Source organism: Scyliorhinus canicula, chromosome 16, assembly GCF_902713615.1.
Source record: "Scyliorhinus canicula chromosome 16, sScyCan1.1, whole genome shotgun sequence".
Classification (NCBI taxonomy): domain Eukaryota; kingdom Metazoa; phylum Chordata; class Chondrichthyes; order Carcharhiniformes; family Scyliorhinidae; genus Scyliorhinus; species Scyliorhinus canicula.
The window spans coordinates 60633678-60660782 of NC_052161.1; the positions used below are offsets into that span (position 1 = coordinate 60633678).

Below are 27105 nucleotides of genomic sequence, written 5' to 3' on the forward strand. Positions count from 1 at the left end.
GCCTGCCCTCCCTCAGGCCGCCCCGCACAAACATGGCGGATGGATCCAGGCTCGCCGGTGGTCACTCCGGCCCCCCTCCCCCTCGGGCTCACTCCGCCCCCCCAGGCCCCGCCCCCCTGCCCCCCCCGGCCCGCCCCCCCCTCCGCACCCCCCCCCCCCCCCCCCGCGCCCCCCCCCCCCCCGGCCCCGCCCCCCCCGGCCCCGCCCAATGGGCGCCGAAGTTCAGCTTGCCCGGGGCGCCAGCAACCCTAGGGCCGGCGCTGGTCACGGTGCTCGCTGTCTCTTACACCTCCATCTGCTGGCGGTAGCCTCCCACCAGACCTCGGGGTGTCCAACGCATCCAGCATCCTGTTCAGCTCTGTATCCATGAATCTTGGAGCAACTCATCTTGAGGCCATCGTCTTGGCTGGGATGAGAGTGTGTGGGGACTGGAGTGCTTTTAAACAGCTCTAGCTTGTCAAGCTCTCCAGTGCTAATTTGAGTCCCCCTGATTTCAGTGCTGGTGGGAGTGAGAATTGCACGGGTTTCATGTGGGCAGGGTGCTGGCCCATTCGCAATGCCCAGAATTGCTCCGGGATCGACGCCCCCAAGGGGAACGGGAACCTCGCCCACTTCAGTCCTGCTGTCAACATTCACGCTCTGAAAATGAGAATTTCTCTCATTGTTTTCCAAATGGTGGCAAGTGACCATAAATATTACCAAATATCAGAAATTATTTTGCTGCTTTTTTCCACATCATATTCCTGTGGTACCCGGGACAGACTGGCAGAAGTAAAAAGACCCTGTAGCCCGAAAACAGGAATTACCAAATAAAGCCCAGGCCGGAATCGATATTGGTTGTCAGCCGGACTACTCTAGTCAGCTCAGAAATTCGTTATTGCTAAACAGAACTTATGATCACCCAAATCCAGTGGGCGCGATTCTCCGCAAATGCGGAGAGTCATGAAGGCTGCCGTGAAACCGGCCGTGTTTCACGGCAGCCTCCGCGCCCCCTCCCGGGACCCGATTCTGCTCTCCGGTCGGGGCTAGCAGCGGGGCCCCGTGAACTCCGGCATCACGGGCTTAACGAATTTCGCTAAGCCCGCGCGCCAAAGTTAGCGACGGCTGACGCATATGATGACATCAGCCGCGCATGCGCGGATTGGACGACTCCAACCCGCGCATGCGCGGATGACGTCATCACGCATATGCGTGAAACCCGCGCATGCGCGGGCCGTTATGCCCCTCAGCCGCCCCGCGGACTGATCCAGCGGGGCGGCGGAGTAACAAAGAGTGCGCGGGATACGTACCCGCTGCCAGCGATCGGTGCCCACCGATCGCGGGCCCATGGCACCCTTGGCACGGCCGTGGTGCGCCCGTGCCAATCGGTGCCATGGTTCCCCAGAACGGCACTTTGCGGCCGTTTTCACGAACTGTGAGAGCAGGTGTGTTGGAGTTCGTGAAAACGGCCGTAAAGGCCTTGGAAATCGGCCCATCGGCCAGGGGAGTATCGCTGCTCACCGTAAAAAAACGGCGAGCAGCGATTCGTGTCTTGGGGCGGCCGTGGGGGGGGGGGGGAGAATAGCGGGAGGTCGGGAAAAATGTCGGGAAGGCCCTCCCGCTATTCTCCGACCCGTCGTGGGGGGCGGAGAATCGCGCCATATTTATCACATTAACACAAAAGGACAAATAACTATGGAACTAAATTTGAGCCAGAAGAGATCAACTTTCTAACAGGAGAACGATAAACAAAACTATACAAGGCACTAAGTAGACCAAACCTGGAGTATTGAGAATAGTTTTGGTCTCCTTATCTAAGGAAAGATATCTAGCATTTGAGGCAGTCGAGAGAAGGTTCATGAGATTGATGCCAGATATGGAGGGATTTTCTGATGAGGAGAGGTTGAGTAGGTTGGTCCTGTACCCATTGAGGTTTGGATGAATGAGAGGTGGCCTTATTGAGACATATAGGATTCTCAGAGGGCTTGACAGGGTAAATGCTGAGTGGTTGTTTCCCCTTACGGGTTGTCTAGGATCAGAGGGCATGATCCCAGATTAAGGGGTCATCCATTTGAGGCAGAGATGAGGAGGAATGTCTTCTCTTGGAAGACAGTGAATCTGTCGAATTCTTTACAGCTGAACATTGTAAAGGCTGGGTCGTTATGTATGTTCAAGGCTGAGATTAAACAGATTGTTAATCAGTAAGGGAATTAAGGGCGGCACAATAGCAGTGGTTCGCATGGTTCCTTCACAGCTCCAGGGTCCTAGGTTCGATTCCCGGCTTGGGTCACTGTCTGTGCGGAGTCTGCACGTTCTCCCCGTGTCTGCTTGGGTTTGTTCCGGGTGCTCCGGTTTCCTCCCACAGTCCAAAGATGTGCAGGTTAGGTGGATTGGCCATGCTAAATTGCCCGTAGTGTCCTTAAGTAGTAAGGTTAAGGGGGGGGTTGTTGGGTTACGGGTATAGGGTGGATATGTGGGTTTGAGTAGGGTGATCATGGCTCGGCACAACATTGAGGGCCGAAGGGCCTGTTCTGTGCTGTACTGTTCTATGTTCTATGTTCTATGCTAAATTGCCCTTAAATTCGGTGGGGTCGATGGGTTGTGGGATAGGGTGGAGGTCTGGACTTGGGCAGGGTGCCCTTTCCTGGAGCCGTGCGGACTCAATGGGCTGAGTGGCCTCCTTCTGCTCTGTAAATTCTATGATTCTATGATAAGGGTTATGGCGATCAGGTGGAAAAGTGGAGTTGAGACAAGAGAACCAGGTGTGTGTGTGTGTGTGTGTGCGTGTCATGACTCAGCACTAGTAGAACCTCGATAAAAGAAGGGACACTGTTGTCAGCGACAACCCGGGAACACAGGAGCAACCATGATAGATCAGGGACCCTGAGCTATTGGCTCAGAGAAGGAGACATCCACACTGAGTGATCGCAGCCTGGCCAGCTCCTTCACTAGCCTGGGTAATACCGAGATCTCAGCAGTGAGTCTGAGTCGTCTCTGTCCTATATCCTCAGAAATCGCAATCAACCTAGTTCTCCTGAATAAAGTAGAGTTGTACTAAATTCAAGTGTCTTTATTGTATCTGTCTCAGACCAGAGAGCAGGGTCTCAGTCAACATTCTGTACCACAGTAACTGTCCTTCACTCAGATCAACAACACAAATCAAATCTTAGCCACAGTTTCATTTTATTGGTTATTTTAACATTAAATCTCTGATTGTACAATTACAAATGATGTCTGTTAAGAAAATCAGTATCTGCTGCCATTAATTTTATTCTTTTAAACCCATTTTTATATCCTTTAGACTTCCCCCATTTACTGCTTTCCCCCTCAGTGAGATGGTACAGTCTGTAGAAAATGGTCTTTCCCGGGTATTGTCCAGGCTGCTCCGTGTTGGCCAATGCGGGACTCGGATGGTTTGATGAAGAGTTGGTGTAGCTGACAAGTTACAGGACAGCGAGACTCCCAGTGACAGAGGCTGAGATCTGAATGAACGCTCTGGATGGGAGTCCGATCGTCTGTCAGCAAATCCTCACAACAACAGAACAAGCTGTTGATTTATCTGAAGAGTCTGCAGTGATTGTTGGCCCTTTCTCCGCTGTCACAGATGGAAAGCCTTTCAACCAATGGGGAACGTTTCTGTGAAGAAGCAGCAAGTGAAAGATAGGGTGGCAGAGTGGATTTATTATACCCTCTGTGGCTGGATTGGATATTGTTATTACACCATCATTATCAGAAAAACACCATAAGCTACACGCTCAGAGTGCACTGAGGCTCATCTTACAAACAGCTATATTTTTCCATTAAATCACTGAACAAATTATGATCCAAACAAAACATTATTTTTATCTATATTTGTGCATCAGATTATATCTATCTCCCAGTTAGCAAGGTTACATTAGAATTTGATGGAGGTGATTTTAAATGTACCCACTTGGTTAACTGGGTTAAACTGCTCACACAAAGTGGGCGGTGTCCTCATTAACATACAGGCAATGGGTTCTGGTGACATCACTGGGCACCGACTGTGCTGTCAACTCTGCCCTGAGTTGGGGGAAGCTGCTGCAATATTTATAATAGGCTTAAGCAGCTATGAGAGAATCAGGATGTCAAGATGTTTTACTTTCCTTTGGGCAAGCGTTCCCCATCAGAATGAAAGTTTAAAACTCTTCTGCATCAGGTTCCCCACCTCACCCCCTTCCAACCATGAGATCCTCCCAGAATCTCCTTCAACACATCGAACTGCACATTGAATAGGCAGTATAGGATCTCTTATTTATCTTCAAAATCAGAGTCGCAGGTCCGTTTGATTGGAGGTGCTCAAAATACAACGACATTGCTAAATATTCACTTCATACACTTGCTTAAGAACGGAATCAAAAAACTTCGATCAAAATAATACATAAACTTGTCAGAACATAGCAAAAAGCGTTAAACATGAAAGCATAAAGAAATTACTTTAAACGTAAACAGATGGATGATTCAAGAACTCAGGAAGGCAGGAATTCAAGAACAAAATCTCGCTCACGAGGTCTTACGTTTAAAGGAATCCATGGCCGCGATTCTCCGCAAATGCGGAGAGTCGTAAAGGCTGCCGTGAAACCAGCCGTGTTTCACGGCAGCCTCCGCGCTCCCTCCCGGGACCCGATTCACCCCCTCGGTCGGGGCTAGCATTGCAGCCCCGGGAAGAACGGCAGTGCGGGCTTAGCGAACGTTCGCTAAGCCAGGCCGCCAAGGCTCACGGCGGCTGACGCGCACGATGACGTCAGCCGCACATGCGCGGGTTGGACGGCTCTAACCCGCGCATGCGCGGATGACGTCATTGCGCATATGCGTCAACCTGCGCATGCGCGGTCCGTCATGCCCCTCAGCTGCCCCGCGGACTGATCCTGCGGGGCGGCGGAGATACAAAGAATGCGCGGGAATCGGACCCGCTGCCCGCGATCGTGCCCACCGATCGCAGGCCCATGCCACCCTAGGCACGGCCGTGGTGCGGCCGTGCCAATCGGTGGCATGGTTGGGCAGAATGGCACTTTGCGGCCGTTTCCACGAATGGTGAGAGCAGGTGTGTTGAAATTCGTGGAAACGGCCGTAAAGGCCTGGGAATTTGGCCCATCGGCCAGGGGCGAATCGCTGCTCGCCGTTAAAAATGGCGAGCAGCGATTTGTGTCGTGGGGCGGCCGTGGGGGGCGGGGGGGGGGGAGAATAGCGGGAGGTCGGTAAAAATGTCGGGAAGGCCCTCCCGCTATTCTCCCACCCGGCGTGGGGGGCGGAGAATCGCGCCCCATATCTATGGTCTTATTTACTCTCATTGGTTCTCATTCTCAGCTGGGGCTTTCTGATTTATTCAAACTGTCACTTCGAACATGATTTGCCATCCAAGCATTGGGCATTACTTAAAATTCACTAATGACCATCAAATTAATTAAATGTCTACGAGCACCTACCACGTATGCCACTCCTTCAAAGTTAAGGTGCTTGTATTAACCTTGCTCTTGACACATTTTTATTCGTAAATGTATTGTGGAACAATGGTCTATTCATTACGAAGGCTTTTATGCTACTTCTATTGAAACAATGTTTTCAATTTCTACAGACATGGCACCAAAGTTTGATAGTTTATTCATTATGCAAGAAAAAGACTGTATTCTCACAGTCAAGACATTTTAATAATTTGGGCTCTGTAGCAATGCATTCAATTAGCACCTAAAACCATGAATAAATCAATAATCTATCAGGCAGGAAGTGGACTGGTGACACAATAATGAAGTTTTAAATATACCCCAACGGCCAATATCAGCAGGGAAGGGTGAGTTTCCAAATTCCCTCATTACACACCCAAAAAAATCAATCTGGAGTTAAAATTAGGCCCATGTGATGTTTATTATTCTAGAAACAGTTCCTAAAATTCACAACAATGACTGTGTCCAATTGACTCAATCAATGTTGTCCCCAAAATCCTCCTTATTTTGTTTTTTTCCACATCCAGTTTTAGGTCAAAAAGTATCGAAGCAATATAGTATTTGTTTAGTTTATCAATGTGGTTAATATTTCTGAATAAAGGTCAGAGATTTATAATTGTAGCAGGATTATCATTTGAAAATAATGATCGGATCAAAATGCTGATTTGCAAGAAAATGCTGTCAGGAAAATATGTAAAATAACGTTCCAGACCAAAACATTTTATATCTCCGAAAATCTGACTGAATCTTTCAGATCTGTTAGCTGGGAAATTCATTGTTTGCCTGGACAGAAATGTTTAATTCAGCGGGAACACGTAACTATTTTGCCACATTCAATCTCCAAGATCTTTTCAAAGCATTCCTCCCCATCCAACATATGTATGATCCCACGAATGCAGAAAGCTACGATGTCTTGTGAGTTCTCGGCTATCTTCTCCAAATGGGTGCGACACTTGTTCCGTGCGTATGAGTCATGTTTGATTTTAAATCCTTCCAGAAAATATTTGATGCCATTTGATTTGGAGTGTTTGTAATACTGTTCAAATAACCCAACCTGTAAACGTATGTCTTGCTTATTTTCAGGACATGTATTTTCCAATACCAGTAGTTCACTGTAGATCTTCTCTGCTTCACAATATTCTCCATTTATGTAACAGATGTTTGCATAATCTAGTTTTGCAATAATAAATGATGGCTTGAGCTGAAATGCTTTCGTAAAGCAATCTTTACAATCGTTGATTAATTTAGCTATTTTGCCAGAATCTTTGCTACCTTGAGATTTTTTCAGTGTCTTTATTTTATTTTTGTAACACACACCTTTCTGGTGGTGTAGGAAAGCAGAGTTGGGGGACATTTTTAATGCTTTGTCCAGCAGCTTCAGGGCTTTTTCAAAATCTCCAGCCTTTCTGTAAAATTTTGCTGCATAACGGAGCACATAGGGAAGATCAGGGGACTTCTCCAGCGCTTGTTTAACTAATGTGTCTGCTTCCTTATATTGATTGAACTCTTGGAGTTTTAGAGCCAACTGCACCATTGCTTCAGCCTCATTGGGATCGAGCTTGAGCACACGTCTCCAGCGATTCACTGATCGACTTGAGTCAACACTCCCAGTGGCACCAGAAAGCCCTTCCAGACGAGACAGGACAATCGCATATCCAACGTTCCAGTCAGCGTTGTTTGAATCTTCCCCCAGAGCCCTTTGAAAACATTCCATTGCCTCTTTATAGTATTGAACGCCAGAGTTCAACAGTGCCCAACCCTTCTCCCCGTATACTGCAGGTATCATTGCTGTGTACTGAGAGGCATCAGGAAATTGTTTACAGATCCTCTCCAGTTTGTCGAGGTAGGACTGAGCCTCTGTCAGTTGTTCCATGTGATAATATACCCAGGCATAGTTTCCATAGGTGATGATGATTCTTTTATCAAATTCATCTTCATGATTCTCCCTCAGAATTGTTTCAGCTTCCTTTAAGTTTTGAATCGCCTCCTCACAGTTTCCTTGCAGACAGTTTACAAAAGCGAGATGGTTGCAAGACCTGGCTTGATATTTCACACGAAGATGTATTGAATCTTCTAATTTTTGCTTCATATCGACCAGGTCAATGTTTTCTCTCTGTGGAGCCCACGTGAAGTGACACTGAAGCTGATCGAGCTCCACTTTCAACAAATCCTTCTGTGTGTTACTGCAAGAGAAAACAAAAATTCACAATCCATGTTATCTAGAACTATAATTTGCTGATAATGAACTATTTTTCCATGGAATTATTTTCAACCCGGGCCTTTGGTTAACTCTAGGTGACAGAGTAAGGATAATTAGCAATGTTACAGTACCATATGGTACTATGGCATTTAATTTATATTCCAGTACTGGATACTACTCCTGACCCACAACACTGAAATTACAAGACAATGATTGTTAATGACATTGTTTAATGCAGGCTTGTCCATGGTAAGGCTTGTAGGTGATTGTGACCCATGAAGCCTCTTTTCGGAGTGTGGTAGTCACCACTGTTGTATTATATTGTATATACTGGTATTACGGTAAGGCCCCTATACTACAGGTATGGGGGTAGATCCCTGCCTCCTGGCTCCGCCCAGTAGGTGGAGTATAAATTTGTGTGCTCTCCGAACAGCAGCCATTTCACCAACTGCTGTGGGAGGCCTCACATCTCTGTGTAATAAAGCCTCGATTACTCTCAACTCTTGTTCGTCATAATTGATAGTACATCACGGAGTTCCCAGAATTCCTATCAACCAGCAGAGTTTCACTGAAAAATTCTGCTTGGTGCTGCTCCTCCAATCAGAGGTTGTTTCTCTCCCATCTTTGCTGCTGATAGGCTGACTGGTGAACGTATCAGCGGCAGGGGAGAAGCAGCCTCTGATTGGTAGAACAGCAAACAGTGTTCTGAAGGCTGGTGTGTGAGAGAAGGGGAGGTATCTCGGGGCTGGAGCCCTGGGAGCCAGGTTTGGCAAGGTCAGGGAGGGCAAAGTCCAATCAGGCCCAGGAAGGTTGAAATATTGTGATATGTGCAGGACCAGGAAGGTGATTGACTGGGTGTGTGGGAAAGATTGATTGACTGAGTGACTGAATGAATGTGTGTGAATGAGTCAATGAGTGAGTAACTGAGTGAGCGTTTGGAAGTGAAGGATTGACTGAGCGTGTGTGTAGATTAGTAAGGTTCAGGGAGAAAGAAAGAATCTCCGCTCGAAGAAAGAAAGAAAAAAAAAGTGCAAAAAAGAATTCTCAACCAGACTCCAGTAGCAACAATCAGACTCCAGCAACAACCAGCAGCATCGCACAAAGAAATGCCCAGCCGAAGCTTCATGGAAGGTCTACAGACCCCAGAGTTGTTCAGGATATCGGGTAAAGTAGGTGTGAACTGCAAAATTTTCAAACAAGAGTTTGAACAGTTCCTCTCATCCTCAAACCTAGAAACTGTCACTGATAAGCGTAAAAGCGTATACTCAAGAGGCACGGCTGTGATACCAAAGGACAATTCAGTGACAAATGGCACTTGAATGACAGGAAAGTGTTGAAACTTTCAGTCACACTGGACAGACCATACAGCATGGAAAGCAATCTGGATGGCAACAGAGCAAGGAACTGCAGGACAGTGTGTGAAACACGTCAATCATTCACGATAGAACAAACCGATGCATGTGTTGACAATGCCAAGTTCACGCATAATGGGACCAATATCAGGAAGAAGAGAAGTGGAAAGTTCCAACATGTTACATTGTTTGGAAAGAAACAACAATGCTCCAACTGGTTAGAAGAGTTGGTCCCTGTGAGAAAAACAGGTAGCAAACAGGTTTTTACGACAAATGAAACACGAAAGTGACACCACAAGTTCAGAAAAAAGACCAGGTCAGATCAGGTTCAACCATTTGAACATTTGATGGCTTGGACTGATAACTTGTTGGTACTGTAACAGACTACCACAGTGAAGACTGAGTACAGTCTCAATTTGTGGACTGTAAAAAGTTAAACAAATTGTTAACTACTGTACAATATCAGTACTCAACTACATGTAAAGAACATACAATGCTCTTACTATACACATATATGTAGAAATCTCCAAACATCTTTGAAAAAAAGAGGGGATGTAATGATATGTATATTGACTGAGATGTAAAGAGTTAACAAGTTAACGATGATGCTTCTTATCACTAGAGGGAACCACAGAACAGTCATATATGTATCATTGAGGATTCCGGGAGTTAAGAGTTAAGAGTTAGAAGTAGTCAGAAGAGTGTAAGGCACAGGAGCAGTTGTACTTGTGAAAGTCTGCTAATTAGAGAGAGCATAGTTTAATATAGAAACTTTCTACTTTCGGAATGTGAACAAAATTTAGTTAGTAGTGTAATACATTTATAGTTTTGTTTGTTAACAAAGCTTTGTGTTCTTTATTCAACACTACGCATCCAAGCTATCCAGGTAAAGCAAAATAGAAAACACAACAACACACATTTCTGGCCCCTCAGCAGCAACCACACTGCAAGATCTGTAGAAGCCTGTCAAGCTATTTTTCTGCACAGAGACATCACAGATGTACACACATAACACAAGGGTACCCTATCCAGGTTTGTGCTCACTCACTGAGGGCTCTGACACACTCTGGCCCTCGGGTCTGCTGAGTTTGACGGTGAGTTCTCTAATACTCTCTTTCTGTTTCATGGTGGCTTCTTTCTGCTACTGGATGGTGAATATTCTCAGCAGGGTGAATGGTACTCTTGATGTCGTCCTTCGGGCAACTCTACTGCATCGGAGCAGAGCACGTGGGGTCCATATCCAAAAAGAAATGGGGATGGAAGTTCAGATGGACCACGTCGAACTCTTGGGCCACAGCTTTGGCCAGGAAAGGTCGAGGAATCCGTCAAATGTTTCACGGCACGTGATTTTTGAATTGGAGCTGGCGATAAGGGGTGATGGTGGTGGGTTGGGGGAACCACGAGACTTATAGCAAATCCGTCAGATAACTGATATGACATTTTAGGCAGCATTTCCCCCGCAGACCGACGTTGGGAAACTCTATGACACGCAGTTTGAAAAACCTGGTACGCATCAGGAATATGGGATTACATGTATTTTAAAAACAGTTTTTGATTGACAAATTAATAATGACCCAGATAATCCAGTCAGTGGCCCAGTGTTGATCCACTCTGCAGTTAGAACCCAATAGCATAAAGAGGTGGGCAGCCAAGTGTTGAGCTTAATTCCAGTGAATGGAAGGCTCCATTTTTCATCATGACCTGAAGGAACACCCCCGTAATGTCTGACTTCAGTTAAGTTTCTGAGGCTGCATTTCAGAGGATCTTCTAACATCCAGAACTGCATAGCCTCACAACCCGCTAATGTTCATTCCCCTCACCAACCCTCCCGATGGTGCTCACCCCCTCCCTCATTCGGCAACAATGCTCAACACAACCCTTACTCCCTGACAGTGGTCAACACCCTCACTCACTCATAAAGTCCATAGTCGCGACAATACTCAACCACTCGCACCACCAACAATGCTCACACCACCTTCCCAGCGCTCTCCCACAAATATACTGAATCTTCCAACATTGGCCAGGCAGGTGCTAGAGAGCCGGAAGGTGAGGCGGTATACGGACACAGTGAGGAGGGGGGAACACTATCCAGACGTTGAGGTGAATACCGTTGCGGTGGTGAACATTGTTGGGGATGGGGGTTGAATATTGTCGGGGTGGTGGTGAACATTGTTGGGAGAAGGGTGAACATTGTCAAGGGGCAATTTAGCATGGCCAATCCACCTAACCTGCACATCTTTGGACTGTGGGAAGAAACCAGAGCACCCGGAGGAAACCCATGCAGACATGGAGAGAAAGTGCAAACTCCACACAGACGGTCACCCGAGGCGCTGTGAGGCAGCAGTGCTAAGCACTGTGCCACCGTGCTGCCCCATGCTACTGTACATGCTATTAACACACAAAAATCTCTCTTACTTCATGATGATCTGCGTGAATAGGCAGGCTGCTTGTTCACTTTGACTTCTGTCGTTTAATCAGCTGGAAGAACAGAACGTGATGTGTCAAAATCTTCAACACACACATTTATATGTATCCACCAACCACACCCTTCCTATCATTCAGAGTCCAGTGGTTTTGCAGAATTGTACTTGAGAAAAGGAATCAAAATCGAAAAGTATTCATTAGTTGTAGAAAATCAGCATCACCAAAATGAGAAAAAACTTCCTTTGATCAATACTTATTCATGCACAGGTTGCGTATCCTTTATATAGAATCCTTTATCCTGTACCCCTCTGAGAGACCCTCTGAGGTACATGCCACTGTCTCCTTATCGGCAGAAACCCCCGAAGAATCATTCTACCCCCTCACCGAGCTCCCCATCCGTGCATCTTCTGAAGGACGATCTTTTCAATCTCCTTCTTTCCCCACAAACCCCTCCCAGGGTTCACCCGTGATTCAGCTAATGAAGATCAGCTCTCCCCAGACTCCCCACAACACCCTGCAGAATGGCTGTTCAGTTGCCATTTAGCAGTTTACTGTCGATGATGCCAGTGACTTTAAATATAAATTTAAATAGAGCTGGAGGCCAATTGATCTATGGCCAATGATTCTGACAAAATTCTATAAAATGTGACAATTATGTTCTTGATAGTCCATGAGTTGGATTCTCCAATTTTGAGACTAGCAAGTAGCTTGTTTTTTGAAATATTTTTTGCATAAACATATTGTTGAACATTTACCAAACAAAATATTCCCAAGTGGCTGCAGGTTATGTTTGCTGATTGCTCCTGCTTCTGGCTGCAATGCCTGAGGGCCTCGTGTTTGTTTGCTCTGCCTCTTCTGCTTCTGTGGCCTGGAATAAGGAAAAGGGTGGACATAAACTGGCTTATTACCAGTGCTGGAGAGGGGGATGGGGTGCTCTTTCACTCTTCTGCTCTATGTCAATATGACTTTCTGGTGTGATTATTCCTGTCTTTGAGAGTCTGCAACTGGGAGCTGCAGGAGGGAAGAGAAATGCGGAGAGGCCTGAATGCTGCTACAGCTTTCTGGAGGCTGTGTGTCTGTTTGTTGCCGCCTCTTTTGCTTCTGTGGCCTGGAGAAAGGAAAGGGAGGGAGTACGATGTCCTACTGCCGGTGTTGGGATGGCAGATCGATTCGGCTAAGAAACGTGCTGAAGGTACTGAAGAACTGCTCTTGCAGATTGCTGGTGACTTCATTGTATTGCGGACTTTTCAGTGTTTAATGTCTGGAAGCCGTGTGTTAGCTTGCTGTCACCTCTTTTACTTCTGTGGCCTGGAGTAAGGAATGGGAAGAAGTCAGGTGACCTGCTGCCGATGCTGAAGGAGGGGAACGGTGGCTGCTCAATTCAACTGAGCAACATACTGAAGGTCTTGTAGACTTTCAGGATTTTGCAGATTGCTGGTGATTATAATGAACTGTTTAATGTCTGGAAGCCGTGCAGATTGCTGGTGACTTTATTGTACTGTTGACTGTTCAATGTTTTTCTAAAATTTAGATTAGCCAATTATTTTTTCCAATTAAGGGGCAATTTAGTGTGGCCAATCCACCTACTCTGCACATTTTTGGGTTGTGGGGGCGAAACCCACGCAGACACGGGGAGAATGTGCAAACTCCACACGGACAGTGACCCTGAGCCGGGATCGAACCTGGAACCTCAGTGCCGTGAGGCAGCTGTTCTAACCACTAGGCCACCGTGCTGCCCTGACTGTTCAATGTTGAACCAGTGCTCGCAAAGGTGAAGGGTGTTCTTTCATTCTTCTGCCATGCTCTGCGTTGGTGTGACTTTCTGGTGTATTGTTATGCTCACCCGAGCAACTTTCCACTGATTCGAGACTACTGCCAGGAGCTGTGGGATGGGGGGGGAGTTATTGTGCTGTTGAGTGTGTTATGTTTAATGCTTTGTGACTGTGTATTTGTCTGCTGTGACTCCTTTTGCTTCTGTAGACTGGAGTAAAGAACCTACTGCCAGTGCTGGAGAGGGGGAAAGGGGTGTTCTCTCACTCCTACGCCATGCTCTGTGCAGGTGCGACTTTCCCATATGTTACTATGCTCACCCCCCAAATTACTTCCACTTTTGCGAGTCTACTGCTGGGGTTTGTGGGAGGTGGAGAGAGCGGCAGGCTAATTCAAATGGTGGTGAATTAATTGTACTGTTGACTGTTAAATTGAATGTGTATTGGTCCATCAGGCCGCCGACAGACCCGGGGGGGGGGGGGAGGCTGGCGATTGCCCAAGGTGCACAGGCATCACTGATTGTTTAAGGAGATGTCAGAAGCAGGTGCTGCAAGAGGCTCCATCTCAAGAATTGGACTGGGGGACTGTGCGGCACCTGTGCCATGTCTTTGTGCATGTGCCACCACATGGAGGAGCAGGATACCCACTCCCGGTGACTATCAAGGTCACTACAGCCCAGAACTTTTACGCTTCGTGTGATCATTCCAGGACCCGAGTGGGGATTTGTGTGCCATATCCCAGCCCACAACTCACAAGTGCATCTATGACGTCACAGATGCCCTGTTTGCCCAGGCAGACGTATACATAAACTTTGACCTGGACAAAGTCCACCAAATGTCCGAGCAGCAGGATTATCCGCCATTGCCTGGATACCCCAGGTTTAGGGGGTAATAGCTGGCACACATGTCATCTTGCGCACAATGGTCCGGGAGCTCCCCTCATCAACAGGAAGGGGTTTGGCAACTCCCCTCATGATGCACCATCAATTGGACACAAGACGAAAATGAGATCCAAACGATAGGCTTTAATGCACAAAATGTGTGCCCGGCAGCAGAAGAATGGCCGACTGTCGGGAAGCACGTGTTCTTATATCCCGCCTTGTAGGCAGAGCTACCTACCTCTCAGCCAATCAGCTGAGAGGCACATGACTTACCCGGGCCAATGGGCGGCGAGTCCTCTGCACCAATAGCAGCTCACTTCTAAGGTACCGTAATACCCCTAGTCATACTACCACACCTCATTAACAAGAAGGGGTTCGGCCCCCTGAGCATTCAACATGTGTGTGACCACTACCTCAAGATCATGCATGTGTGTGCATGCTTTCCAGAAGTGTGCATATACTACATCCTGGGATCCTGGGACAGTCAGAGACCCCTCGCGTCATCGAGGGGCACGATGATGGTTTGGCTCTTGGGGGATAATGGGTACCCACTGAGGACCTGGCTAATTATGCCAGAATGGAGGCCGGAGTCCGATGCGGAGACCTGATATACAAGGCCCATGTGGCCACTGGGCTGTGATTAAGAGGTGCATCAGACTGCTGAAATTGCGGTCCTGATGCTCTGGTGGGGCACTGCAGTGCATCCCCCGGAATGTTGCTCGCTTTGTGGCGGCCTGCTATGCTCTCCAAAACCTGGCACAGCAGCGGAGCGACGTGCTGGAGGTAGAGGCGGAAGAACATACGGCCTTGTCTGAGGAGAAGCCGGACCAGGAGTGGGGATGAGCCCGGGGAGGATCTGCGGGAGCAGCCGGAGGATAGAGGACAAGCGGCAGAGGTGAGGATCTGGCATGCCCAGAGGACCAGGGAGTCCCTCATTCCTGCCCGCTTCACATAGGAGGCGACCTCATCCGTCATTTCACCCCTCCCCACTTCCCACCCACTGGCTCCCCTCAGCAACCGTTCTCCGCCCCCCTGACTCACATCTCACTCTCCGCCAACCATTCCACACCCACCCATTCTCCCCCCCCCCCCCCCCTCTCCAGCCCCCCCACCCCACACCCTCCAATTGCCCTGTCCCACCCTCCCAGAATCCAGGTAACATCACTCCAGGGTAATCAGCCTGTGCTGGCATTATCAGTGGGTCAATGTACAAGGCTGATGATAACCTGCTGTGAGGTGAGCTCTGGTGCTCTTCGATCTATGTCACAGTCTGACTCCTGTCTGATTGCTAGCAAGGCAATCATATCCATCACTTGCACGTGCTGTGCCTCGGCGGGGGGCCCAGATCGAGGACCACCATGTCTGTGGGGCTGGGCCAGGGAGGGCGGAGGTCAACGTGGGGTGCAGGTTTCACAAGTCTTGGGTGTAACATGTTTTAATGGAGAACAATCATGTCCCCCAACTGTCCCCAGCTACTGTTAATGCCGCCCCAGCTTTGTCCTTTGCCCTCTCAGTGATCCTCAATCTTAGCCTTCCGTGCTCTCCCACCCAGTCTAGGTGTGTCCCCAGGATGCAGATCAGAAGTAGAAGGAGCTTTTTGCTTCCCACGCCATGTGGCATTTGATGGTGGGCACCTCTGGAAGGCCTGGGGCCGGAGAAGGCATTGTGAGCTGCACACTTCATGTATCACGGGGGTTCTATGGCATTGGCACTATCGCTGTGCATGGATGAAGTGTGAAGGTGGGTGCCAGAGCATACTAGGGCAGTGTCCTTCAAAGTCAGGGCCCGACCCGCGGTGGGTCGCGGGTGGTGTCGGGAGGGTCGCGGAGCCGTTATCCGTGGCGCTCCCGATCGCGCAAATTCTCGCACAGCCGGCTTTTAATAATGCCAGCTGCAAGGGGCCGCAAACATGTTTAAAAAAAGTCGGCTGCATTGCGCATGCACGCATGATGATCGGCGCGCACGCGCATTCTGCGAACATGTTAAAAAATTCGGCCGCATTGCACATGCTCGCCGATCATCGGGCACGCATGCGCATTGCGGCTGCTATTTTTTTTTAACAGTTTCAACTTTTTAGTTTACAAGTTCTGTCGTGGTTTTTATTCATTCCTTCGTTTATTTTATTCATTTGATTTTTTTTTCATTTATTTTATTCATTTTTAAAAAATTTTTTCAAGTTCGGGGGGATTTATTTGATAAAACGTTACAGGGAAAATATGCAGAACTTTGGACAGATGGAGACTCCATGCTTTCCAACACCGGAAGGCTTCACCTTCATCCAACAGGTTCCATTGGAGGAGTGTGTACGAGGGCCAAAGGGACCCAAAACCATTTCCTCCATTTTTGTCAGCAGCAAACAAAGTAAGAGAAAATGGTGGGTCGCGCAGGACAGCCTGGCATAGGCCGCTAAGGTCGGCCGGCGTGGGTCGCGAAGGTCGGCCAGGTTGGGTCCTGAAGTTTGGCCGGTTGGTAAAAGTGGGTCCCCGAAAAAAAGTTTGAAGAACACTGTGCTAGGGCACAGACACTGTATCGTGCTGAGCTGGGTCTTCAATGGGGTGGGGGGAGGTGAGCCGGGTGTGGCAGGTGGGACTGGTACCAGGGGCCCGATGCCAATTATCCGTGCGGCTTGGCGGAGGCACTGGATGCCACCTAGTGACACTCCTCGTGCTGATGGCCACTGCCACTGCACCCCACGTGGCATTGGCTGACCTATGGCTGACCTTCCAACCTCCGAGGTCGAGCAGGGTGTCCCGTCTCGACTCCACCGCATCCAATAGTCAGGCCAGGTCAGCATCTCTGAATCGTGGGGTTGGTCTGTGCCGTTACTGAGGCTGCCTGCCATCTGGGGTTTGTTCAGAGGGGATGGTTGAAGAGTTGCTCCCCCTTGTTAGCGGAGATGTGCCGGGCGTGGTCCAGGAAAATCAGCAGGTAGGACAACCGTTTCCATCATGAAGCTGTGGGGCATCGTTACCGGCCCTAATTGGAGTTAGATATCGGTCGAGGTCTCGCTGGGTCAGCCTTCGGGAAGCACGTGGCAATTCCCGTTTGCTACAGCATTTAGTGCTTTTCCCGTTAGATTGCATCCCATGTGTGTGAGAGAGAGTGGTCTCTGTGTGTGTGTTTATGTGCGAGAGAGAGGTCTGTGTGTGTGTTTATATGTGAGAGAGAGTTGTGTGTGTGTGAGAGAAAGATTGGTTTGGGCGTGTGTGCATGAGAGAGAGAGATTGGTTTGTTTACATGTTTATGTGTGTGAGAGAGAGATTGGTTTGCTTACATGTTTGTGCGTGTGAGAGAGAGATTGGTTTGGGTGTGGGTTTGTGTGTGTGAGAGATTGCCTCGGCCAGGCAATCATCTGCACAACTTGCTGCGTTGACTCGGACGTTCTCAGCTCCATTCACAGGAGTGTCAACAACCCCAGCAAGACCCGTCTGTTCTGAAATGGGGGTGGCCGCCCCCAAGCTTGTCCAATGGTCAATATCTTTTTAAAATAAATTTAGAGGACCCAATTATTTTTTTTTCCAATTTAAGGGCAATTTAGCATGGCCAATCCACGCAACACGCACATCTTGGGGTTGTGGGGATGAAACCCACGCAGACACGGGCAGAATGTGCAAACTCCACACAGACAGTGACCCAGGGCCGGGATTGAACCCGGATCCTCAGCGCTGTATGCAGCAGTGCTAACCACTGTGCCACCGTGCCGCCCAGTCAATATCTGTTTTGCCGGTCCTACCATGTATGACATGGGCTCAGACTGGGATGCAATCCGCCCAGACAACCAACATGGGCCCAAGATGGGCCCTTGGTTTCAAACTAAGGCCGGGACCCCACTCTGAATGATTTTGTCGCCGCTTTGCGTAGACATTTGATTTCTCTGGGAGGCATGACATGCCTCCAGCTTCCCTGACAAGTTAGGAAATACCAAATTCAAATGTGTTCTGAGGCGATGACCCATCAGCAACTTGGCAGGTGTTACCAACCCCCCCCCCCCCCCCCCCCCCCGCCAATGGTGGTGTGGGAGGGAAAACTAACAAGCAGATGGCGCAATGGTCCATCTGATTGTTTCCATTGGATGCTGGGTACTACGGAGCCATCCGAGAATGCCATTCGCCCAAACAAACGTTTGGAAGTCGTCCCCTGTAAAAGGGTGCCGTGGTCGGATACAATGGATACTGGCAGTCCGTGTATGGTGAACACGAGGCATAAGGCATCCACCGTAGCCACTGAGGTCTTGGTCCCCATCTCCTGCATTGACAGCCACTTGGAGTAGGAACCATTAAAACTAAGAACATACTGTCCAGGAAATGGCCCCCATGGAGAACATAGAACCTGGTCCATGGGTGACCCAGTCATGCTCAGCATTGGAGACTGACCAATGGTGGCAGTGATTATTTAGTCTGACCGTTGTTAGACTCGGAAAAGTAGTCAAGGATCAAGCGTAGATAGTTCTGTTTGTGAGCTTTATTGAAGATTTTATATGACCGGGAGAGGTACTGCCCGTCTCCACTCGAGGGCGGGGGTCAGTCCATCTTTGTTTACAAGTGTAAAATCAGAAGCTTTTATTACCCTTATCCCCTCCCACTATCCTGTCCACTGTCTTTCTCTAACAAGTAATCTTTGTTCAGCGATTCGACTGATAACGTGACTAATGTTCGAGAAGTCTCCTGTGACATTTAGAAATGACAACAGGTCACGTACATTCGACACATTTGCTTCCCTGATACACTTACTGAGAAGGAATTTATGGCTGCTAACCACACCCCACACTCTTAATCTGCTGAGGCTCGTTGCCTAGTTTCATGAAAACAAATAGCATCAGTTGCTCTAATCAGCTACCTCACTGTGGCTGGTTTAGCACACTGGGCTAAATCACTGGCTTTTAAAGCAGACCAAGGCAGGCCAGCAGCACAGTTCAATTCCCGTACAAGCCTCCCTGAACAGGCGCCGGAATGTGGTGACTAGGGGCTTTTCACAATAACTTCATTTGAAGCCGACTCGTGACAATAAGCGATTTTCATTTTCATGAGCCCCAGCCCTCCTTCGCTGTGGACATTGGAAATTGAACTGAGTCACTCCACTAATAACATAAGGGATAGTGGGTGAAGGTTTATGTCTTACAGAATTTTCCACAGTACTAATACAAATAGACTAAAATACACGTTGTACTTAAAATTAACATTAACATTAAAATTAACTTAAATATGACATCCTGAACCAATCTCCTTGTCCATTTAATTAATACATTGAGTTGAATAACAATAATCTAAAGAATTGTGCGATATCAAATGAATCACATGTTGTTCCGAAGTATATTCTAATACAGGCATTTTCAAAGTGGGGGTCGCGACTCGCGGGTGGGTGTCGGTAGAGTTACGGAGCCGTCCATCGTGGCATTCCCAATCGCGTGAATTCACGCGCAACAGCCGCAGCAGCTGTCTTTTAACAATGCCGGCTGCAAGGATTTTTTGACACTATGTTCCGATATGGGGGCTGAGCACACACATTTATTGTTCCACACAGTAGTACGTTGGCTGTCAAGGGGTCGGGTGCTACTCAGTGTTTACAAACTGAGGAACGAAATCCACGCTTTCCTCCTCGAGAAACTGTCCTCTCTGGCTGATTCATTTACTGATGAAACTTGGATGCTAACTCTGTATTATCTTGCAGACACTTTTTCAATTCTAAATGAACTGAACCTCAAGTTGCAATGGAAGGATGATGATTGCTTTTGGCACTGTGAAAAAATCGAAGCTTTCCAAAAGACATTGAAAGTTTGGCAATTGCGAACGCAAAGCTAAAATTACTACATGTTCCCCACACTGCTTCAACACATTGAAGAAAACAGCATTAGTAAGGAAACTGTAAATGGACTGGCAAGCCTTATTCAGTTGCATCTGGCTGAAGCATTAACAGTCCTGTGGTGATTGTTTGTACTTCATTAGCCTGGTCTCAGGCCTTAAATCAACGATTATCACAACCACTGTTTTGATTTTGAGAAGGCCTAATTCAGCTAAGCCATTCGGATATCATGGATCCTGCAAATCCTGTAGTTTTTGTTATTCCATGCGGAGACCTCTGTCCATTGCCTATAAGTCACGATCACTGGCCAACAGGATAAAAGTTAATGAAGTTCCTGTCAGAGGGCCTTGAGATATTTCTGGAGGTAAATGGATCAAATGTTAACGAAGCAAGAATTAATGTTATTTGTGGGAGTGAGCATGGCAGATAAGGGGCAAATCCCCTGAGGTTATGTCTGATTTTTATGCATTGTCCAAGATGGAGTCCTGCCAATTTAACAGAGCCTCTGTTCCGTCTGACCAGTCCAAAATGGAGAAAATTCTAAAGTCCGAATCCTTCACAGGGTAGACACTGCTGTACCATTTTGTTGAGGGCTTTATCAATTCCTGGATGTGTTGTTCTTTGTGTCTTAATAAAGCTTGCAGACTCAAAGGTGAAAAGATGCTTTATTGTGAATTTGTTCTGTCTTCAGAGCTTAACTTACAGCTACCTCAAATGCTGCCTGACTGCCTGTGTCTTGCTCCCAGTTCTCCCTTCAGTGAAGTGTCTCCTCACTTCCTGTCCCTGTGTATTTATAGCTCTCCCGTGCTCCCTCTAGTGCTTGCTCAGTTGTATTGCATCTATACTGATACACAATCACCACATCCACCCTTTTTTCTTTACATATTTTCTGTACATCGTTAAAGAAAATTGTACAAAACAGTTACTTATGGTATGTGTGTCTATACAAGTGATGGTGCTATTGCATTTTTTACAAAGCCAATTTATATTTATGAGTCCAATCTTAATAAAAACATTTATGAGTCCAAACATGATGAATTTATCCATTGAGTTTTTTCTTTTTTGTTGTTGTTGACATGGTGATATTGATATTGCAACTCCGTTGTGAATGTTGTCGGTGTTCTTGTTATTTTAAGTAACCAATACGTCAGCCCATGGTGTTTGCATGGTCGAGCCACTGATGTTGACTGACATGGACTTTTTTCTGTGCTTGTTGTATCGATTTAGTATGCCTTGAAAGCTGGTGTGCTTGCTTGTTCTGGAGCAGATGTAAGTTTGTGTGATTCGTTGTCATCCCATGGCATGTTTGTAGTCTTATCATTGCTTTGCAGTGTGCTGTGGCATTGGCCTTCATGTGCAGAGTTGTACCATTTTGTACAAGTCGGTGTTTCATTGCTGTTGTTTCTGTCGTTCCTGTCTTTGTTGTTTTCGTTGCCTTTCTTGTTGCTGTTTTTGTCGTTTCTGTCTTTGTTGTTGTCGCTATCTTTGTTATGCTTCTTGTTGGTTTGTTCTTCTTGTAGTTTTTGTCGTTGTGCTTGTAGTTTTTGTTGGTGCTGTTGTTGTTCACGTTTCTGCTGTGCTTCTTGTGGCTTTTGTTTTTCTTGTTATGCTCAATGAGTGACCCGTGTGGATAGTTTGAGTCATTGTCACAGTTATTGGTGCGAGTGTCCTTTGTGGAATCTGTTACCTTGAACGTTTTGTCTCAAGAATGGTGAGAATGATCTGATGTTGCATTGATGCTGGGTGACATCAGTCATTTGTGGTGGATTTGATTCCTCGTCTTTGCTTTCTTAGTGCTCCTCTTCTGGAGTCAATTCTTCACGATTTCATTTGACGTGGTCTCTCTGGACTCTTGGTGCTCCTCTTCCGGAGTCAAAATCTTCATGATTTCAATTGACGTGGTCTCTCTGGACTCTTGGCGCTCCTCTTCTGGAGTTAAAATCTTAATGGTTTCTGTTGATGTGGTCTCCTCTGGACTCTTGGTGCTCCTCTTCTGGAGTCAAAATCTGCATGGTTTCTATTGGCGTGTCTCACTGGACTCTTGGGTGGCCTACTCTGTGCTTCTGTACAGACAAGCTGAGAACTGTCAGTCTCGCTGTGATCCTGTACCTTCTGTATGTCGAGTGTGATCACCTTGTCACTGTTTTCGCATGCAGTGGGTAGATGTACATTGTCTTCTTCTTGAGTATGTGAGCTTGGTAGACTTTCATAGTCTGCTTGTGGTTGCTCAGATACGGGCGGGTTGACCTTCATGGTCCTTGTTCATGCATGGTGTTTCGCCAGGGTGTGTTTGCTTGCTTCCCTTTTGGAGTCTTTCATCAATCTCACTGTGGAGCCTGTCATCGCTCTCTGTGTGGAATCTTTCTGTGTTCTCTGAGTGGCGTCATCTTCATCTTGGGTATTGCTGTCATCCAATGCATCGACGATCTGCCATGGCACCATTGTGTTGGATTCATCTACCACGAGTAGATTCGTGTTGAGCTTTGCGACCGTGTCGCTGATGCTGTGATCAGCATATCCGAATAACTCAGCCATGTCTGAGTAGTATTGTTCGAAAAACAAATCAGCTTTTTTTGTTTCGGATTTTCTTTTGTTCTCTTCACTTTGGGTAGTGCAGACTGCTTTTTCCAGGGTGTTGTGAGAGTAATTTTCAACTGCTGGTTTAAGTTCAGGCGTTTTTCTGTCTTCTGAGGCATTGTGAATTTGTTCTGTCTTCAGAGCTTAACTTACAGCTACCTCAAATGCTGCCTGCCTGTGTCTGTGTCTTGCTCCCAGTTCTCCCTTCAGTGAAGTGTCTCCTCATTTCCTGTTCCTGTATATTTATAGCTCTCCCATGCTCCCTCTAGTGCTTGTTTAATTGTATTGCATCTATACTGATACATAATCACCACACTGGACACCATATATAACTGCATGCCAACATCATCATCTTTGTTTGCCCCGTATGGGCACTTTGTAACTCCTGTAAGAGTGACCCACCGAGCTAGTGCTAGAATGTCAACTTGTGAGCCCCACAGGATTGTGGCTTCTTACAGTCCAGTTCATCTTGGTGAGTTAAATAGGGTCTCACCTGTTTGGATTTCTCATGGTGCCACCCGATCTGTATCATCCGTTTTACTTTTGGCAATATTGACAAAATTCTGCACTGTAGGGATTCTGTGATTCTACTTTTTTTATATTTTTAAAAATTCTCCTTTTTCACCTTTTCTCCCAAATTTACACCCAGCAATATACAACAATCAGTGATGAATGTAATGTCAATCCCCATATCAATAACAACAATCGCATCCTCCCACCAAACCCCAGACATTAGCCCGCATGTTAACATAAACAAATGACAAAAAGGAATCAGGAATCACCCACAGTCACCATTAATACATGCAGTCCCCAACCCTCCCAACCCCCCTAATGTTCAATGTGATCCAATTCTCGAAAGTACATAATGAATAATGCCCATCCATTGTAGAACCCCTCCATCCTTCCTGTCTTATGCTCGAGGTGTAGCATAAGCGGCTTCCTTGTGGTGCACTTGACAAAGGAAGGATCAGACATGGAGATGACTTCAACACGTTTATTAAACTATATACACTTCGATAACTTGGTTCGACACTACTGTTAATCCTACTATAGCTACTCAGACTGACTAACCAGACTGCTACAATCCATGTGGTGGGATTGATATCAAATCAACCCTATGTCTCTGCTCACTGACTGTCTCCACTGGAAAGAGGCAGATCATGTGTGTGGTGTCCTTTATATATGGGTTGGTGTAATGCCCTCCTGTGGTCGTGTCACCTCTGTGTGTATCGTTAATGACCATTGGTCATGTCCTATCTAACTGATGTATTGGTCGAGTGTGTGTGTGTGATGTCTCTGGTGCGCCCTGTAGTGTCTAGCTAGTCTACATGTATTTACATTAATCCTTGTGTATTACAGTGATACACATCACCACACATCCCCTCACTTCAAATTTCACCTTTTCAAGCATTAAGAATTCCAGCAGGTCCCCCCGCCTCGCCAGGGCACAGGGTGGAGAGATTGATCCCCACCCTAACATTATCCGCCTTTGGGCGATCAACGAGGCGAAGGCTACAACATCTGCTCCACGGCCTTTTCCCAATTCCGGCTGGTCCGACACCCCAATATGGCCTCCCAAGTGCCTGGGTCCAGTTTCACGTGCACCACTTTAGAAATTACCAGAAACACCTCCTTACAGTAATCCTCCAGCTTTGGACAGGACCAAAACATATGAACGTGGTTTGCGGGGCCTCCCCCGCAACACTCACGCACATCTTCTACCCCCTCAAAGAGCCGGCTCATCTTCGCCCTTGTAGGGTGTGCTCTGTACACCAGCTCCAGCTGTATCGGCCCCAACCTCACACACGAGGTGGAGGCATTCACCCTCCGGAGCACCTCACGCCAGAACCCCTCCTCCATATCCTCTCCCAACTCTTCCTCCCACTTTGCCTTGATCCCTTCTAGTGGTGCCTTGTCCTCCTCCAAAATAGTCCCGTAAACCGCCGATACGACCCACTTCTCCAGTCCCATGTTGTCAGCACCTCCTCCAGCAATGTGGAAGTCGACTCTACTGGGAAGCTCTGCATCTCCTTTCTGGCAAAGTCTTGAACCTGCATGTATCTAAATATTTCCCCTGCTCGAGCCCATACTTCGCTCCCAGCTCCTTCAATCCTGCAAAACCATCCCCAAAAAACGAATCTTTAGTGTCCTAATTCCTTTCTCCTCCCATCTCAGAATTTTCCATCCCACTTTCCTGGCTCAAATCTATGGTTCCCCCGAATCATCATTTCATTTGACTCTGCTCCAAACCGAAGTGCTGTCGAAACTGCCTCCAAATTCTCAACAAAGCTATTACTACCGGACTCCCTGAGTATACTCCGGGACCGTCGGAGCTATGCTGTCGCTAGTGCCTTCATCCCGACCCCTACACAAACTCTCCTCCATTCTGACCCATTGGGAGTCAACCCCTCTGACCCAGCTCTGTATCTTCTCCACATTCACCGCCCCAGTATAAGCCATCAGTTTCAGAAGCCCAACCCCCTGCCTTCCTTCCTCTCGTAGTAGCACCTTTTAATTATGGCCACCTCCCTCCCCATGTGAATGAGGTAATCATCCCTTCAATCTCTGTAAAAAATGCTTTTGGCAGGAAAATCGGCAGGCATTGAAAATAAACAGGAATCGCGGCAACACGTTCATTTAACCGCCTGTACCCGACCCGCCAATGACAGAGGGAGACCATCCCACCTTGCCAGATCAAGCTTTCAATCTCCCACCAAACTAGAAATGTTGTACCTACGGAGGCCCCAACCCCCCCCCCCCCCCCCCCCCACAATCCCGAGTAACCTGCACCCCCAGATATCTAAAGTGAGTCCTGCCATACGGAATGGCAGCCCCTACACCCCTGCCCCCACCCCTGGCCGAGACAAAATAGTCACTCTTGTCCAGATTGAATTTGTACCCTGAGAAAGACCCAAACACCTGAAGCAGCTCCATTATTCCCCCTATTGACACACTTGATTCCGACACGTATAACAACAAGTCATCGGCATATAAGGACACCCTATGCTCCCCCCCCCCCCCCCCCCCCCCCCCCCCCACCGCACTATCCCTTTTCATAACCACAAACTTCTTAATGCAATGGCCAATGGCTCAATCGCGACTGCAAACAGCAAGGGGACATAGGACATCCCTGCCTAGTCCCACGGTGGAGAGGAAAGTATTCTGAGCTGATGTTATTTGTGTAGACGCTGGCCCTTGGCTCCTTATATAATAGCTTTACCCAGTCCACAAATCTGGGTCCAATTCCAAACCGCTCTAGAAATACCATCAAGTACCCCCATTCTACCCGATTAAACGCATTCTCGGCGTCCAATGCCACAAACACCTCTGTTTCCTTCCCCTTCGCCGGTGCCATAACCACGTTCAATACCCGCCTAATGTTCGAAAAGAGCTGCCTCCCTCTCACAAACCCCGTCTGATCTTCACCTATCACCTTCGGGAGGTACTCCTCTAGCCTATCTGCCAGTACCTTCGCCTATATCTTTGGGTCCACGTTTAAAAGTGATTGGGCCTTTACAACCCACACTCTGTCGAGCCTTATCTTTCTTAGGTAACAAGAAAATCGATGCCTGCTCCAAAATTTGTGGAAACATCCCCTTCCCTAAAAAATGTCGCCTCTCAACCATCCCCACCATCAGCGGTACCAGCGTTATTTTTGAATTTTTAATAATATTCCACCGGAAACCCATCCGGCCCTGCAACCTTCCCGACTGCATCCTCCCAATAGTATCCGTTATTCTCCTGCTCCATTAACGTCACCTCTAAGGTTAAGTCCTTGTCCCCCGCTCCCCTGAACCTCGGGTACTCCAGCCCATCTAGAAATTCCTGCATCTCCCGGACTCCCCCAGGTGGCTCTGACCTGTAAAATCTCTCATAGAATTCCTTGAAGGCCTTGTTAATCTGATCTGGAGCTACCACCAACTTCCTTGCCCTGTCCCGCACCTGGACGATTTCTCTTGCCGCAGCCTCTCTACGGAGCTGACCCGCCAACATACTGACCCGCCTTCTGTCCATGCTCGTAAACTGCCCCCCTTGCTTGCCCCAATCCGCGTACCGCTTTCCTGGTAGATAGTTGGTCAAAGCTCGCCTGGAGTTCCTTCCTCTTTTCCAACTTTGCTGGGTCCCTATCTTCTGCATATATCCTGTCTATCTCCAGCATCTCATCTCTTACCCTCTGACATTCCAACCTCTCCTCTTTGTCTAGCCTAGCCTTGAACAAGATCACATCACCCCTCACCACCGCCTTTAGAGCCTACCAGATAACCGCCTTTGACACCTCACCCGTGCAGTTAAACGTACATATTCCTCGATTACTTTTTCAATTTTGTCACAAAACTCTCGGTCCCCCAACAGTCCCGCATCTAATTTGCACCCCAGCCTCTGCGCTACCCCCTTCTCCAGTACCATATCCACCCAATGCGGAGCATGATCTGATACTGCCATTACCGAATGCTTCGACCCTTTAACGCCAGCCAGCAGCGCTTTCCCCACCATGAAATAGTCAATCCGCAAGTACACCTTATGGACTGCTGAGAAAAACGAGTACTCCCGCTCCCTCGGGTTCAGAAACGTCCAAAGGTCCACCCCTCCCATTTCCACCATTAGCCCTGCCAGCGCCGTCGCCCCCCCCAACCCCCCTCCCCCCCACCCCGACAGGGCCAGCGG

At 47.8% G+C, this 27105-nt stretch overlaps 1 protein-coding gene across 1 annotated transcript in view; it reads right to left on the reverse strand.

The window, feature by feature from the left end:
- Positions 1 to 11645, reverse strand: part of LOC119950988 (interferon-induced protein with tetratricopeptide repeats 5-like) — a 999792-nt gene extending 988147 nt beyond the window's left edge. The window contains exon 1 of the mRNA XM_038774020.1: positions 11406 to 11645. Within this exon, the coding sequence (XP_038629948.1) occupies positions 11406 to 11410 (5 nt within the window). The 5' untranslated portion in view covers positions 11411 to 11645. The remainder of the gene's footprint in view (positions 1 to 11405) is intronic.
- Between the last annotated feature and the right edge of the window lie 15460 nt (positions 11646 to 27105).